The following is a 16,038-nucleotide window of genomic DNA, read 5'->3' as shown; positions in this document are numbered from 1 at the left end:
CCAGTTTGAAGAAGCAGATAATTCTTCTACAGTCTAGAAAAACAACAGCTATAAAGGTACAACTTACGCACATAACTCTGCAAAAATGTCAAGGTTCATCCTCCTGCGTTTCTTATCGCTGAGACAGAAGCCAACCCTGCGACCTGACATTTGACTGTGTATGTGTGTGTATGTATGTGTGTGTGTGTGTGTGTGTGTGTGTGTGTGTGTGTGTGTGTGTGTGTGTGTGTGTGTGTGTGTGGTGTGTGTGTGTGTGTGTGTGTGTGTGTGTGTGTCCTGCTGCCCAATGACACACAGACTCACAAACACACACATACACATACTCACAGAAGATGCTCAACCCTCTCCTTTACTGACGTTTCCGACACTCGTGATTCGTCCACAGGTGCAGAGGAAGCCAATAAAGGGAGAGTAGTAAGTAAATAAGAGAAATGGGACGCAGCCCGACGAAGGACAAACAAAAGAGAAAGTAAAAAAAAACAAAAACAAAATAGATAACACACGGAAGTAAAACGCCATTACAGCGCAGTGCTTGAAAAAAAGAATGCTATTTCCTAACAGCCAAGAGAACAGAGTTATCTTTCAGAATAACCGACAAGCCAACTTCAGGAGGAAAATGTCTCGCGGTTCCAACGCCGGTTTCGACCGACACATCACCATTTTTTCACCGGACGGACGCTTGTACCAAGTTGGTGAGACGGCTTTTAAAGTGCTGGAAAGATAAAAAAAAAAAAAAAACTATTATAGCTTGTCAAAATATGTCAACTTTTGTCATACTCCAGCTTCAATAATTAAAACTAAAGAGTCTTTACTCACTACAGGCGGAACATCATTCAATATATGTTTGTAGCACGGGCGGTTCTATAGTTTTCTGTGAGTGGGGGGCACAAAGGTGGCCAAGAGAGGGCTTGACACCCAAATTAAGTCCAGTAAATGCAGAAACACCCACAAATATATATCAAACCACCTTGTCATGCAGTTTTATTTATTGACTTTTTTAAAATGTTTGTACATTGGGAAACACTTGCACAAGAACAGAAATGAATGTAGTTTACAGGACATGCAACTCTTGAATTTGATAATGCATTCTGAAAAAAAAAAGCACAACTTCAGCTTTCTTAAACGTGAAATCGTCAATAAAGAAAATGCATAAACTTGCTCAGCTGTGGTGATCAGGTGTGTGCTGTAGCTCAAAGATAACAGAGCACTGTGATACATTAAACTTTTTTTTTTTTTCCGGCGCTTCCGGGTGGTTGCAGCTGGGTCACTTCGCAGCTCCGTATTTGCGCACTTTTTTCCACATTTTTAACTTTATTTTATTTTATTATTATTTTTTTGTTACACTTACTGTAAGGCTAGGGCTACGCTGACACAGTATTTTTCTGGAAATCGTGGATATTTTTACCTGTTTTTGCCACGATGTGTGTTGGGACAGCCCCCGCATGCCGCACGCCTGTTGTCTACACAAAGGAACAGCTGATCGCCCCTGAGTGGAGCCGCTCGGCTTTTCCCGTGGGACAAAGAAGAAAACAACATCCCCACGGACATATTACGTAGTTTTCGTCGTGGATGTTGGGCCGGACGCAGGATCCAAGAGAAGAACACATCGCCCTCGTCCTGCACTTCCCTCTGTGATCACCGGTAACATAAGATCTATTACTGGAAAATGTGACGAGCTGACCGCGCTCCACACGGTACCCAGCGGGAATACAGAGACGGTGCACTGATGATTTTCACGGAGACCTGGCTCACCCCGACCATCCCAGACTCTGCGTAGCCATCGACAACTTTCATCTGCTACGCTTGGACAGGACGGAGGAGAGTGGGAAGCGGCGAGGAGGAGGACTTTCAGGTTTATGTGAGTGAAAAATGGTCCAAAGCAGAACACTGTACTGTTAAGATGCAGAGTGCAACAAACACATTGAACTTCTTGCTGTTAGCATAGGCCATATCATCTGCCTCGGGAGTTTTCAACAAGTTAGTCGTGATAGCTGTGTATGTAGCCCCATCTGCTAACCCTGAAATCGCTTGTGAGCATCTGCTAAATGGCATCAGTGATCTGCAGTCAAGGACACCACAGGCCCTGTTCTCACCACTGGCGACTTCAACCCACTCCAACCCTGCCTCTGTCCTCCCCACACACACTCGTATGTGACGTGTCCCACCAGAGACAATAAACACTGGACTTATTTTTTGCCAGTGTGAAGGAGGCATACACCTCTTCCCCCCTTCCCCCACTGGGCAGATCAGACCACAATCTCATCCGTTTGGCACCAGTATATGTCCCCCTTGTGCGAAGGCAGCCTGCTGAGTCTCAGATTGTACAGAAGTGGTCTGCAGAGAGTAAGGCGGCACTTAAAGACTGTTTCAGCACAACTGTGCGGTCCGAACTCTGTGACCCTCACAAGGAGGACATAAACGCCACGACAGAATGCATCACAGACTGCATCAACTTTTGCTTTGAAAACACCATACCTACCCGGACAGTGCGGTGTTGTTCGAACAACAAACCATGGATTAACCCTGATATAAGACTCTGCTGAAGGAGAAGAGAGCCTTTAAGTCAGAGAACGAGAGGCCCTGAAGAATATACAGAGAGAACTGAGGAGGGAAATTTGCAAGGCTCAGACCGCCTACAAGAGGAAGTTGGAGGAGCAGCTCCAACACCAGAACATCTGGGGGGGTGTGGAGCAGCTTGAAGACCATCTCTGGGTTCAAACCCCCTCCCAAACAGGCGGAACGTGACCATCAATGGGCAAACGACCTCAACAAGCACTTCCTGAGGTTCGACACAACCCCTCCTCCTCCTCCCCCTGCTCTGTCTTTTGTGCCTCTGCCCAGTATCCCCCCCTCCCCCTCCTTACACTTCCGCTCACACCGCCGCCACAGGACTGCTTCATTCCCAATACACATCCTGGCACCAGCCAGACCTCCTCCTCCTCCTCCACCCTACCTTCCCCCCCCACCTGCTCTCTACTCTTCACGGCAGATCAGGTCAGGAGTCAGCTTGAAGAGACTAAGAGCAAAAAGGCAGCAGGCCCAGACAAGATTAGCTTGAGGCTCCTCAAATCCTGCGCAGATGAGCTGTGTGAGGTCATGGAGCGGGTCTTCAACCTGAGCCATTGCCCAAACACCGCACGCCAAGGACCTCAACAGCTTCAGGCCAGTGGCACTTACATCCCACCTGATGAAGACCCTAGAGCGCCTCGTCCTGTGTCACCTCCGCTCCACGGTGAGCTCTGCTATGGACCCACAGCAGTTTGCTTACCGGCCCGGCATCGGAGTGGAGGACGTCATCATCTCCCTGCTGCACCACTCACTGTCCCACCTGGAGAGGCCCGGTAGCGCTGTGAGGATTCTTTTCTTTGACTTCTCCAGCGCTTTCAACACCATCCAGCCGCGGCTCCTGAGGGACAAGCTGGTGATTGCAGGAGTGGACGAGGATCTGGCTGAGTGTGTTCTGGACTACCTCACAAACCTGCCTCAGTTTGTGAGGACCAAGAACTGTGTGTCTGACCTCCTGACCTGCAGTGTGGGGGCCCCCCAGGGGACGGTCCTCGCGCCCTTCCTCTTCACTCTTTACACTGCAGATGTCAGACACAATACGGACAGCTGTGTCCTGCAGAAGTTCTCCGATGACTCGCCCTCATTGGACTCATTATGGACGACGATGACACGGAGTACAGAGGACTAAAGCAGGACTTTGTGGACTGGTGTCAGAGGAACCACCTCCTCATCAACGCGGGGAAGACCAAGGAGATGGTGGTGGACTTCAGACACTGCCCCACTACACCCCCCCCCAGTGAACATCCAGGGAGGGGACATTGAGAGAGTGGACTCTTATAAGTACCTGGGTGTTCATCTGAACAACAAACTGGACTGGACTCACAACACGGACGCACTTTACAGGAAGGGTCAGAGCCGCCTCTACCTCCTGAGGAGGCTGAGGTCTTTTGGAGTGAGGGGCCCACTCCTGAGGACCTTCTATGACTCTGTGGTGGCTTCAGCCATCCTGTACGGTGTGGTCTGCTGGAGCAGCAGCATCACAGAGAGGGACAGGAAAAGACTGGATAAGATCATCAGGAAATCCTGCTCTGTCCTGGGCTGTCCTCTGGACTCTGTGCAGGAGGTGGGGGACAGGAGGGTCCTGGCTAAACTTAAATCTATGCTGGACCACGAGTGTCACCCCCTGCAGGACATTCTGTCTGCTCTGGAGAGCAGTTTCAGTGACAGACTCATCCACCCTCGCTGTGTGAGGGAGAGATTCCGCAGATCGTTTCTCCCGGCTGCTGTCAGACTGTACAATGAACAATGCTAATACTGTGGTAACCATAGCAACCAGGACAATAATCATGTCATTACCTGCTGTATTTATTAGGTGCAATAATTTAACTAATGGTGCAAACTCAAGTCACTTTACCTACTATATTTTAACCTGACCATATTGTAAATATCAGAGTAACTTATCGTACATTTCACGCTGAAGTCACTTTATCTGATCACTTTTACATCCCGACAGTGTATATCATCCCAGCAGTGCAGCATTGAACTGAACAATGGTAGCCTTAGTGTTACCCAGCACTCAATGCTTTTTTTTAGTTCTTGTTTTTTAAGAGATACTTGTCTGTTTTATTGCATGCCCTTCTGTCTATTCCTACTGTTCTATGATGCGATGTGACACTGAAATTTCCCCATTGAGGCATGAATAAAGGCTTATCATATCTTATCTTATCTTATACAGTCTATCAGCAAAAGTGTTCCATGCAGAAACCTCTTTTTTTGTGTGTTGTTAATAATTCCATTGTGTTGTACGTTTGTGTTTTTGCAGGAACTGTATGAATTTGCAGCAGACATCTTATCAAATTTAATGTTATATTTGTGTTCTCGGTGTTTGCAAGCGTTTTCTCAATTTGTAAAATGTTTTTTGAGTATTTGTTGAATTGGTGCAGGTGTTTTTTATTTGTATGTATTTTCAGCATTTCCTAGTGCTGTGCTTTATTTTGATGATGTTGTGACCTCTTTCGGCCACCATACAAAAGGGCCAGAAACTTATCAAGGTCAACAAAATGTTGAGAACACCCTGATCTTTTTTCCTATTTTGCACACAGTAAAACCTTGATAGCAACACCCTGCTGAGGACTGCAGATGTAAATTCAGATTTACATGACTCTGGGATTCATTCTACAATTCTGTAATCCCGCTTATTCCAATTAAGAGTCACGGAGTGGGGTGCATTGCCTGGAGTGTATCTTAATAGTCACTGGGCGAGGTGCAGGTACACCCTGGACCAGTGATGCCGATAACGCGTTACTTATTAATGCGTTACTTAGTAATGTGTTACTTAGTAATGCGTTACTGTAATGCTTTTGTCCTCTTTCAGTGAGCTGCTGCACAGAGTCGAGTTGTAGAACAGCTGTCTCTCAAAGCGCAGTGATGCTCAGAGCTATGGTTTTACAAAACATTTTTATGCTTTTTTTTTTTTTCTTTAAAACTCTGTGCCGCTCTGTGTGTGTCCTCGTTAAAAACAGCTGATCCGCGACGTACAAATACTAACACTTTTTTTCCACTCAAATGCAACTAAGTCTCTTTCTGAGGACGACATGACGTAAAAAATGCTGATTAAAAACTTTCTTAGCTGTCATATTCAGTGACTTGGAAATGTTCATGTATCCATCTCCTGACTTGTCTGAAGAAAACTGGCAATTAAACTGATTATTTACAGGTATTATACCAAAGGTGCTGGTTACTTATGCAACCCATCATCTTGGCTTTTATTTTTTTAATTAATTTATATCAAGTTGTTTAGATGTGCTTTCAGTTTGAGTCTAGGGAAGATAATTTAGAATGTTTTTTATATTGAGAAGCCTGATTTACTTTTTGTATTTGAAATGCCATAAACAAATTAAAATGCGTGACATACCAAGGGGCTGAATACTTTTGCAAGCCACTGTAGGCTGGCTGTTATGTCCAGTAGCTTCTTGAGGATCCCACAAAATCTCAGGGCGTCCCAGAGAACAGTCACTTTGGTTATAAAAACACAAACTTATCTTTTAAAGATGAATATGCAGACAAGCGTCAGACGTTGGTGGATGTATGCATAATGTGAATGTCCTCTATTTTTCGTTGTCCAAAAAAACAAAAAAACTCTGCCACCATTAATCTTTTCATAATTACTGTCAAATTGTCATAATTACTATGGTTAAGTACACTTACTACTAAGCTACTTGAGATCAAATAATGTTATTGCTCCTTCTTAATGTGCTGTCTGGCACACTGTAGTGTCACAGCTGTCTCAAGAGGAATACACATGTACAGTGCCTTTATTAACAAACTGGTGAAGACAGTGCAGGTGACATCAACTAAGTTGCAACCATGAGCAAAATCCTTGTAAATAATACTGCACAACTATTTAAAATCTTCTATTCTATGTGCTGTAATGCAGAATATGCCTTCAAAGCCATCTCCCAGAGCGGTCTGACTACAGTGGGCATTCGGGGGACAGACAGCGTTGTGGTGGTCACACAAAAGAAAGTACCTGTAAGATATTACACACAAATACACACACAAGCATGTGTGAGCTGAAGTGTGAAAGTCTTGAGGCCAGCGTTCTGCTGACAGTACAGTACATTAATATTGCAACCAGTGTTCACATTACCAAACTAGGTATCACTTTTGTTTGGGGAAGCTTTTTATTATGCGCAGGACGACGCCAAAATATTAGGAACACCTTCTCACGTATTGCTACTGACTCTGCGCCTGATTGTGTGTGATCATATCTGATGCTGTGCACTTTGTGGCACTGATTGTACTCCTACTGCATTATATTGTAAAATAGCTTTGCTGTTGTTACTCTGTTCTGCAGGATTTCGACTAATTGGAGCTTTGTTGATTTTGACTGAGCAGCCAGTGTTTAGACCAAATATCAGTTTCTCTGCAGTCATCGCTCTGCTTAATAATTTCACCCTCCATTATTATATATAGTTATACACAATCTAGTTGTGTTAGGGCTATTTACCACATGCATAGTGACATATTTGGACCTTTTTCTGACTGCAGGACAAGCTGCTGGATCCTTCGACGGTGACCAACATGTTTAATCTCACCCCTCGCATTGGCTGTGTGATGACTGGACACAGTGGTAACTCTTCACGCACAAATACATTTATTATTTAATATTATTTCGAAGATTTAATATTATTTATATTATATATATAAATGTAGTATAAATAAATGTATAAACTGTGTAAACTATAAATGTATTTTTTTTCACAGCCTGTTCTGGCTGTTTGTCATTCAGAAAGTGATACAAGCATAAACTTTGCATATAGATTAATTTGGGGCTACATAAAAGGTTGTTAGCCATTTGAAATTCAGTATGTTGGCAATTTTATTCGCAGTAACTGACAATTTCTAAAAGTATGTAGCTAATGGTTTGTTTTGGGTTTTTTTTCAAATCAGTATGCAACCGCGAGTACCTCTTCCAATTTTCCTACTTGTACCATTAAAGCACGTATTTCATGGAATGCTGACAGACATAGCAAATTTTGGGTTTCATCAGAGTTCATAAAAGGTTGCAAAACAGTTTGAAAGCAGTTTTTATTTGCAACAGTATTTTTTTTGTTGCGAATACATTTTATATTTTAAGGACGCTCAAAATTTCCTAGCAAATTGATTTTTCCGCAAACAGTTGCTAACATTTATAAAACTGTTTTGAAGTGTTTGTAAACAGTTGTAACACGTGTCGCTAAAGTTCTTATTGGTTGGCAACCACACTCTGACCCAAACGGTGTTACCTATACAAGATGAATGGCATAGGTAACATAATTATTATGCAATTCAAATATACTTTATGTATTTTAAATAAATACTGTCATTATTATTGATTTACAGTAATTATATTTTATTAATACTAAATACATAAAGCTGAGGATTATGCATTTTAAATAAATAGGATTAATGAATATGCATCATGTAAGGTTTATTTGGTAGGTTTGTATTAAAATTATCTAAAAAAGTAAATGGGAATTTGTCATGTAATAAAATTACATGAATCTTAAAAGTTAGGGTAAATACGTATTTCTGTGAGTGTGTGTGTGTGTGTGTGTGTGTTTTAGTAAAAATAGTCTTCCATCAAATATAGACAAGTGAAATCATCTTACACACTCTCTTATTAGTTAGATTTTTTTAAAATAACTTAGCATTGTTTAAATGACTCTGCAGCCACTGCACAGGTGTTACCAGTTTGTTACAAGTGTTACTAGTTACTAGGTGTTACTAGTTTGGATAATCATCCTCAAACATAAAAGTGACAGGAAGCTGCCTGTGTTTCTGTTGACTGTCTCCTTTCTTCTGTCCTGTACAGCGGACAGTCGTTCCCAAGTTCACCGGGCACGAGTCGAAGCGGGAGAATGGAAATATAAGTTTGGCTATGACATCACAGCTGATGTGTTGTGTCGCAGGATGGCTGATATCTCCCAGGTCTACACGCAAAACGCTGAAATGAGGCCTCTCGGCTGCTGTGAGTCTCAATTCTACCTCTTAAATTATACAGGCAGTCTTACATAAACATTTATTATTATTACTATTATTATGAGCAATATATGTTTTTCATTGTCACTGTAGTCTTGTTTGAGGGTGGGCGATAAAGGGGTTAAATGAAGAGCATATGACACAAAAAACTCTACTTCTGGGGTCAACTCCATTATCATTATTCACATTAAATCTCGTTAAACGTACCGACACGACCTCTCCCATTTGTCTTCCCTTCTCCACTGAGAACCGAAAAAACCTGCACCTTTTGTGACTGCTTTGCTGATTGCAGCCAAAAACAAAACAGTACACCATCTTTCCGTGTGAAGTGACGCTGTGTTTGTGTTACGCACTGGCAGGCTGTCCTAGGAAGTGGTCAAATCCCACAAAATCACGCAGGGGTTCATACGAGACTACACTGCCCTCTTGAAATTGGATTTCTGTGATTAAAGTATAGTTTGTTCGTTTTATTTTTCTCAGATGTAACAACCTTTCGTTGGGTGTTATGTTTTTTATTTCATGTTTTGTTTTGGGTTCTCTACCCCCCCCCCCCCCCCCCACCAGACAAAATATGGGTTTAATCCTGAAATAACAAAGACGTGACACCCACACTTGATAGTTCCTTTATTAATTCACCCTATGAGAACTGTATATTGCTTGTTTGTGGGTTAATTTGTCATAAAGGGGCTGTAAACAAATTAACTTTACTCAGAAACACCTAACAAACAAATCAGTCTGAACACCACAATCACATACTTCATAAGAATTTCCATTCTCTTGATGAATTGTCAAACATTTCCAGTGTGTACAAAGTATATACTTGTCATTTGTCATTTTTGTTCTTCTATATATGTAACAGTCCAATAAATACACCACGTTAATGTATTCAGTATCTGATCAGCACCACAGATGACTAACCATAAGTAACTCTTCACTGCCAGCTGCTTTGCAAAAATGTGTCTAAAATTATATTAAAAAATAACCCTTTTAGAAGGCTTTTAACTCTTTGTCAGCAGTTTGAAATGCTTTTATAAACAGGCACGCACGTAAGTGGTACTCATGGTGGTTGTGCGTGTGCAAAATAAATGATGTACTGGATAAAATACCCTCGCTGTTCTTCTGCTGCCCTTCCAGGTATGGTCCTCGTGGCTGTTGACCCCCAAGAGGGTCCCGTCTTGTATAAATGTGACCCGGCTGGCTACTACTGCGGCTTCAGAGCTACCGCGGTCGGACCCAAACAGATAGAGGCCAACAGCTACCTGGAGAAGAAACTGAAGAAAAAGCTGAGCCTTTCCCACAACAAAATAGTGCAGGTAAAGTGAAGCCACGTGAATGAGGTGAGGTTTGTAACTCAATACTTAAGACTTTTTCATTCTTGACCGCATACAACCAGTGATGTTGGTGAAAATCTTATTTCTACACAGGAAATTTTGCTGAGTAAAATGTACTCTGCTGGGATAGCATTTGATCCCAGTCTAAATAGAGTAAATTACATTCTATCATAGAGTGAAATCAGCTCGACAGTTGTCACAGACTGAACGGTCCGCCCCCTAAACATTGGTCCGCCCTGCCTCCACTGTGCGTGTGTCATGCTGGAGTCCAGCCGCCGGTCTCTCCACCCAAATCGATCAAATGGATTAATTGGATTATTAAGGTAAAACCTCTTGAATCATTTTAAAGTCAGTTTTAAGGAAAAACAAGGCCATTTTAATCAGAAACGAGGCTTTAAACGGTGACGCATTGCAATGTCAGACGCACAGCGAACGTATCAGCTAACAGCTTGTGTAGCCGCGCCGCTCTGATTGCTTCCTCCGTCTGTTATTATGGAATAATGCTGAATTCATGCGGACAGGATTGTTGTACAAAAACTTCAGATATCTGTCGCTGAGATAGATGATGACTGGAGTGCAGTTTGAAGCAGAAACGAGGTGATTATCAGTGAATCGCGGCTGATGATGTAAGCGCAGTGAAGGCGGGGCTGACGGAGGACCGTTTGGTCTGCGACACAATCTGTTCAATGCAAGTGGTTTTACTCCAGTAAGAGTTGATTTTACACTGTTTTGAGTTGATTTAGTTCTGTGATAGAGTATAATTCACTCTATTTGGACTGGGATCAAATGCTATCCCAGCAGAGTAAATGTAACTTTTTTTTTTTTTTACTTTTTTTACTTTAATTTCTTGTGTATGTATCAAGTATATTTTCATTTTTTTAAATATATATCTTCATGTATTTATCTATTGATTTAATTCTTATTACCATGTTTTGATTGTTTGGGTTGAATTGGATTGTTTGATTGTCATTTTGTATACATTGTTTGAAAGTGCTATGTAAGTACATTTTTTATTATTATTATTATTATATACATATTATTACATGTGCAATAACTCTGACCACCATGTCCAATGACTGAAATCTTAAGGGCTATACTCATGCAATATGTGCACTCTAATTTTCTCTGTGCCTTGTCCAGAATGTATATTTATTTGTTTCAAATAGCTTGTACATATCTTCACTTATTTATAACTCACATTTTTCACTTGGTCTGCTAAGTTACTTATTTACGAGTCATGCGTGATGGCTTCTTTTTATATTTTCTTATTCTCAAACTCAGTTGCAGAGCGGCACCCATAATCTCATTGTATGTGTACAATGACAATTAAAGCTTCTATTCATTCTGGTTGTAGTGACACAAACAGCACCGCAGTACCAGCAATAACCACTGACGTAGTTCCACTGTGTTGTTTTTTTTTTTGTTGTTTGTTTGTTTGTTTTTTGGATTCTTTGAGTTCTACATGTTGAACAGGAATGTTAAAAATGGAGCTTGGATCTTTTCAGTGAAAATGACAGTCTCATGTCTTTTATACAGGTGAAGGATGCTTCTGGCCTCCCTAATGATGCTTTTTTTGCATACTTACAAGTTCGGCATTTTATAAATAGCAATGTAAAATCTTTGCATAAGGATGAACCATTGTTAAATCCACTTGAGAGTTTTTTGTCTACATTTAAAATTACAAAAGGGTTTATTTCCCGATTTTATGGTGTGTTACTTAAATTTTAAATGTTACTTAAATTTACTAGGTACAGTGTGGAGAAACTTAAGAGATGGGAGGAGGATATCGGTCTTTCTTACAATTTCTATTTTCTGGTTTACCGCAGTCTAGCATTAGGGGTCTCCAATTGGTTCAAAATGCTGCAGCCAGACTTTTGACATGAAGCAGAAAGTTCAACCACATTACACCCATTTTGGCGTCTCTTCACTGGCTTCCTGTGCCAGTGAGATCAGATTTTAAGGTTCTGCTTCTAACCTATAAAATTATTCATGGCTGGCACCTCCCTACCTAGCTGACCTAATTAAACCTTACGTACCGGCCCGGGCTTTACGTTCTCAGGGTGCAGGACTATTTTGTGTCCCTAAGGTGAATAAGAAGTCTGCGGGTCACAGAGCTTTCTCTTATCGTGCTCCTGTTCTGTGGAATGATCTCCCTGCGTCAATAAAACAATCAGATTCTGTGGAGATTTTTAAGTCCAGACTTAAGACGCACTTATTTTCCCTTTCATATGGCTAGCATACTGGTACAGTTTTGCTTTATGCTTTTTACTCTTTTAATTCATTTATTAGTAATTGGAGCGGGCTGTGGCCTCAACTTTGCCTAAATTCTGGGTGTTTTAGTGAAGTTTAGGGCTAGTGGCAGGCGATCACCTTAGTATTTCTCTGTTTTTCTTGTTGATTAATGCTGGAAAATTATACAGTATTTTTTGTCTTTCTGATGCCTGATTCTGTTTTTTCTCTCTAAGGTGCAGCTCCATCCAGAGATGGGAGTTGTATTTGTGTTGGCGATCCTCCTGTCCTGTGCGCCAATAGCATTTCTTGTATATTCATCTGTGAATTGTTCTGTAATTTATGTTTGTAGCATGGCCCAAGCAGAGGGTCACCCCTTTGAGTCTGGTCTGCTTGAGGTTTCTTCCTCAGAGGGAGTTTTTCCTTACCACTGTTGCTCTGGGGGTTGGTAAGATTAGACCTTACCTGTGTGAAGCGCTTTGAGGCAACTCTGTTGTGATTTGGCGCTATATAAATGAAAATAAATTGAAATTGAAATTACAATGAAGTGGACTGGCATCCGTGACATCTACTCAGTTTTTCTGAGTAACAGATTAAGAGAAATGCAATTTAGAATTTTTTTTTATAGGCAGCATAGAACCCCTTATGTTTTGAATAAATTTGACTCTTCCAGATCTTCTTCATGTCAAAAGTGCAACCAGACTCAGGGTACCTATTTTCATTGTTTCTGGTCATGTCCTAAAATATTAAGATTTTGGTTCCTGGTGGCAAAGGAGATTGGTGCAATTTTGAAATGTAAAATCTTTTTGGACACTGGTCAGTTTTTATTAGGACTGCCAGCTAAAACTACATACTTCAACGGTAAATTACTCACAAAGTTTCTCTCTTTGGCTAGGAAATTTATCCTGAATCAGTGGATAATGGACATACCTCCTACAGTCACAGAGTGTTATAATGAAGTTTTTAGAGTTATGCCAATGGAAAGAATAAGCGTAAAACTGAGGGGCAATGACAACTTGTTTACAGAAATGTGGCAGCCTCTTATTGATTACCTTCCCAGGAACCTTGGAGACCTTATTGTTAAAGCTATTGTACATTGATGGAGGTTCTGCTTTGCGGTGTGATGCCCGTGTCTACTTTAACAGTTGTGTTTTGTTTTTACTTTGCGCCCTCTGTGTTTCTGCTGTGTAACTTTTTTGTTTAAAAGTTACTTCCCACATAGTCTGCTCAGTGTTGTTGACATTTTTTTTTGTTTGTTCTTGTTCAAGTTTAAAGCAAATAAAATCTCATTATATAAAAAAAGGAACTTAAGCTTTAACCATGTGACCTGCTCCCATACATGCTGAACGACACTTGACTTTTAACAGACGATAGTTTGTTTTTAAAAAGTAGCATAAACCTCACATGACCAGTGAGAAATAAGCCATGTCAGAAAACAGATTTATATAGCTGTCCTAATCATCACTCTCTCCTTGACTTTCTCGACTTTCTCACTCTTTCAGATTGCTATCTCCTGTCTGTCGTCCGTCTTGTCCTTGGACTTTAAAGCCAGTGAGCTGGAGGTGGGCGTGGTCACCAAAGAAAGGCCTAAATTCAGGTAACTTCACTTAGATGAGGATGTACAACAGATCAGAGGGTTTGTTTGTTTGTTTGTTCTGTTTTGCTTTTCACATATTTCATGATCCAAGATGGCCACCCATAAATGACCACCACTGGATTCCTGAAAATGTATATTTAACCAATGTCATCAAGCTCCTGAAAAAACTCTCAGTTTAAGCCGCCATTATTACAAATCCAAGATGGCTACCAAGGTGGCTCCCTGGAAATAGAATCATCTATATTCTGATTTGGTATTGCATGCACTTTCCAAAAATGTATAGTTTTACTAATCTCCGCAAAATTCCTATCAAACGACAGAAGGATCCTGACTGTATTATTGAGACAGGCTGAAACGATTAGTCGAGTAACTCAAATAATTCAATTACAAAAAATTTTTGAGGCCTCAAAGCTTCGTTTAATGTTGTAGTACATATGCCAGCCCTGTGTGTGGCGTTGTAACGTCTCCAGAAAAAAAAACACAAGAAGACTAGAGCATGCACTTATGCACACTGACAGTCCCTGAAAGATCCTCTCAGCAAGAGTTCAGTCTTTCTTCTGTGTTTTGCTCAGACTCGCACTGAGTGTTTTGTTTTTAATTTTTTCGCTTTTTGGGGCAACACACAATGCTTCACATGGCAACTTAAATAAAATAATAATATTAAAAGCAGTGACTGCAAGGCTTGCATGTTCAACCTCCAGCTGAAATGCATCTGCTGAATCGCAGATACAGGGATAACAAAAAAAACAACAAAAATCATACAGCAACCCAGTGCACCAACCTTAACTTAAAAATGGTTAAATTTTACATGTTGGGAAAAACAGAAAGCCACATCCCATCGCTATTTCAGCAAAATGTCAAGACTTTGGCCCGACTTTGGCTGAGCTCCTGACACCAGGAAAGATCCAAAACTTGTAAAGACGTGAAAAAATAAATAATTACCCAGGAAAACAGAAAGGGATACACTAAATCTGACAATCTGGGTGATGGCACAGCAACATTGTGCCATTGCTTAGGGAGAGCCCTGGACAGTTGATGGTGTTTAAAAACGCAAAAGTACTTTTTATCCGATTACTTGATTAATCACCAGAATAATCAATAGAATACTCGATTGCTAAAATAATTGATACCTGCAGCCCTATTATTGAGGCTTTATTTATGCTAATTTACAATCCTCGTGAAGATGCCCTGAGGAGGCCTTCATCTTGTTTACACGGGTAAGTTACACAGTTATCTGCTGATACGTACAAACATTTGCTGAAACTGACGTGACACATACAAAAAAGTAAGGGAAGGTTGTTAGTTGACAACTTTCACTTTGTATTAGGAAATTCCAATTTACTGCATTCAAAGTTGAACTAATACGTAATTGATTTAACAAATTGTGGACACTCAATGAATATTTTTTTGTTCTCCCCCCCCTCCCCCCCCATCTGTCTTGAATACTTTCCATTTACTCTTCCCATCTTCCTTTTTGGAACATTATTTCATTTTTTTTCTATTTCCGCTCTTATCCCGCTGTCCTTCCACCTGCTAGGACGCTATCAGAGGCGGAGATAGAAGAGCACTTGATTGCCATTGCAGAACGGGAGTAGCTGTGCTTGTTTATAATGTTTCAGTGTACTCGGTTTGTTAAGTCAGCACTTCGGACAGTCTGACGAGCAGAAGCTCATTGATTCAGCCAGTCTGTCCAGGTTCAGTGTTACACCAGACATTTCCAGTTGACCTTTTCCAGTGTGGTGACATGACATCACAATAAGAATAGAGTACAACAACTTACATGTCCCCTGATGTCCTGAACCAGTACATGGAACCAATTAATTCAATATTTGCATCACACACATTTAGATATGGCCAACTGTTCTGCAGGACTCAATGTGGTACATCATATTTAATATTTTCATGTTTGGAACACCAACTTTGTTGTAATTTCCACACTGACTCAACAATTATAATAAAACAGAGGAGAGGATGGGAAGTGTTGTCAGTTTTTACTTTTAATTTTGTCATTCCAAGAGGATTGTGTTTTTTTTGTGTGGCTTTTTTAAACATCCGCCCAAACCAGCCTGTGGGGAAATACATAAACACCTACAAACACTTAAATGGCTAAAATCACAAACGGAGGGTCCTTTGCAAGCTCGCATCGTATGTCAATCTGTCAAGACTTACTGCTCAGGAAAGCTGATGAAAGCAGTCTTGTTTCATCAGGACGATGCCCCAGCGCAAATACAGTGACAAACTAACAATAACTTAATAACTATAATAATTCTGCTGTGCTGCCCTCATTGGCAGCTGATGTCTATTTGACCACTAGGTGGCAGTAGCGCTGCTGTCTGAACATAAGTCAGTATT

General features: G+C 41.0%; 1 protein-coding gene across 1 annotated transcript; it reads left to right on the top strand.

Annotated features, from left to right (window-relative positions):
* Positions 1-525: 525 nt before the first annotated feature.
* Positions 526-15,664, top strand: LOC117508200 (proteasome subunit alpha type-6-like). The gene is made up of 7 exons (XM_034167868.1): positions 526-692; positions 6,443-6,537; positions 7,057-7,138; positions 8,363-8,518; positions 9,664-9,842; positions 13,592-13,686; positions 15,224-15,664. Exons 1-7 carry the CDS (start codon positions 545-547, stop codon positions 15,279-15,281), a joined length of 813 nt encoding a protein of 270 aa, XP_034023759.1. The 5' UTR covers positions 526-544; the 3' UTR covers positions 15,282-15,664.
* The last annotated feature ends 374 nt before the right edge of the window (positions 15,665-16,038 follow it).

This window comes from Thalassophryne amazonica, chromosome 4 (assembly GCF_902500255.1).
Source record: "Thalassophryne amazonica chromosome 4, fThaAma1.1, whole genome shotgun sequence".
NCBI classification, from domain to species: Eukaryota; Metazoa; Chordata; class Actinopteri; order Batrachoidiformes; family Batrachoididae; genus Thalassophryne; species Thalassophryne amazonica.
This window is presented reverse-complemented; position numbering and strand designations above follow the sequence as displayed.

Bases quoted from the DNA above. Each gene is read 5' to 3' on its own strand.
- LOC117508200 (XM_034167868.1), top strand. From the start codon at position 545: ATGCTATTTCCTAACAGCCAAGAGAACAGAGTTATCTTTCAGAATAAC. The intron at 7,139-8,362 runs GTAACTCTTCAC...TGTCCTGTACAG, and splicing joins TGTGATGACTGGACACAGTG to CGGACAGTCGTTCCCAAGTT. The intron at 13,687-15,223 runs GTAACTTCACTT...TCCACCTGCTAG, and splicing joins AAAGAAAGGCCTAAATTCAG to GACGCTATCAGAGGCGGAGA.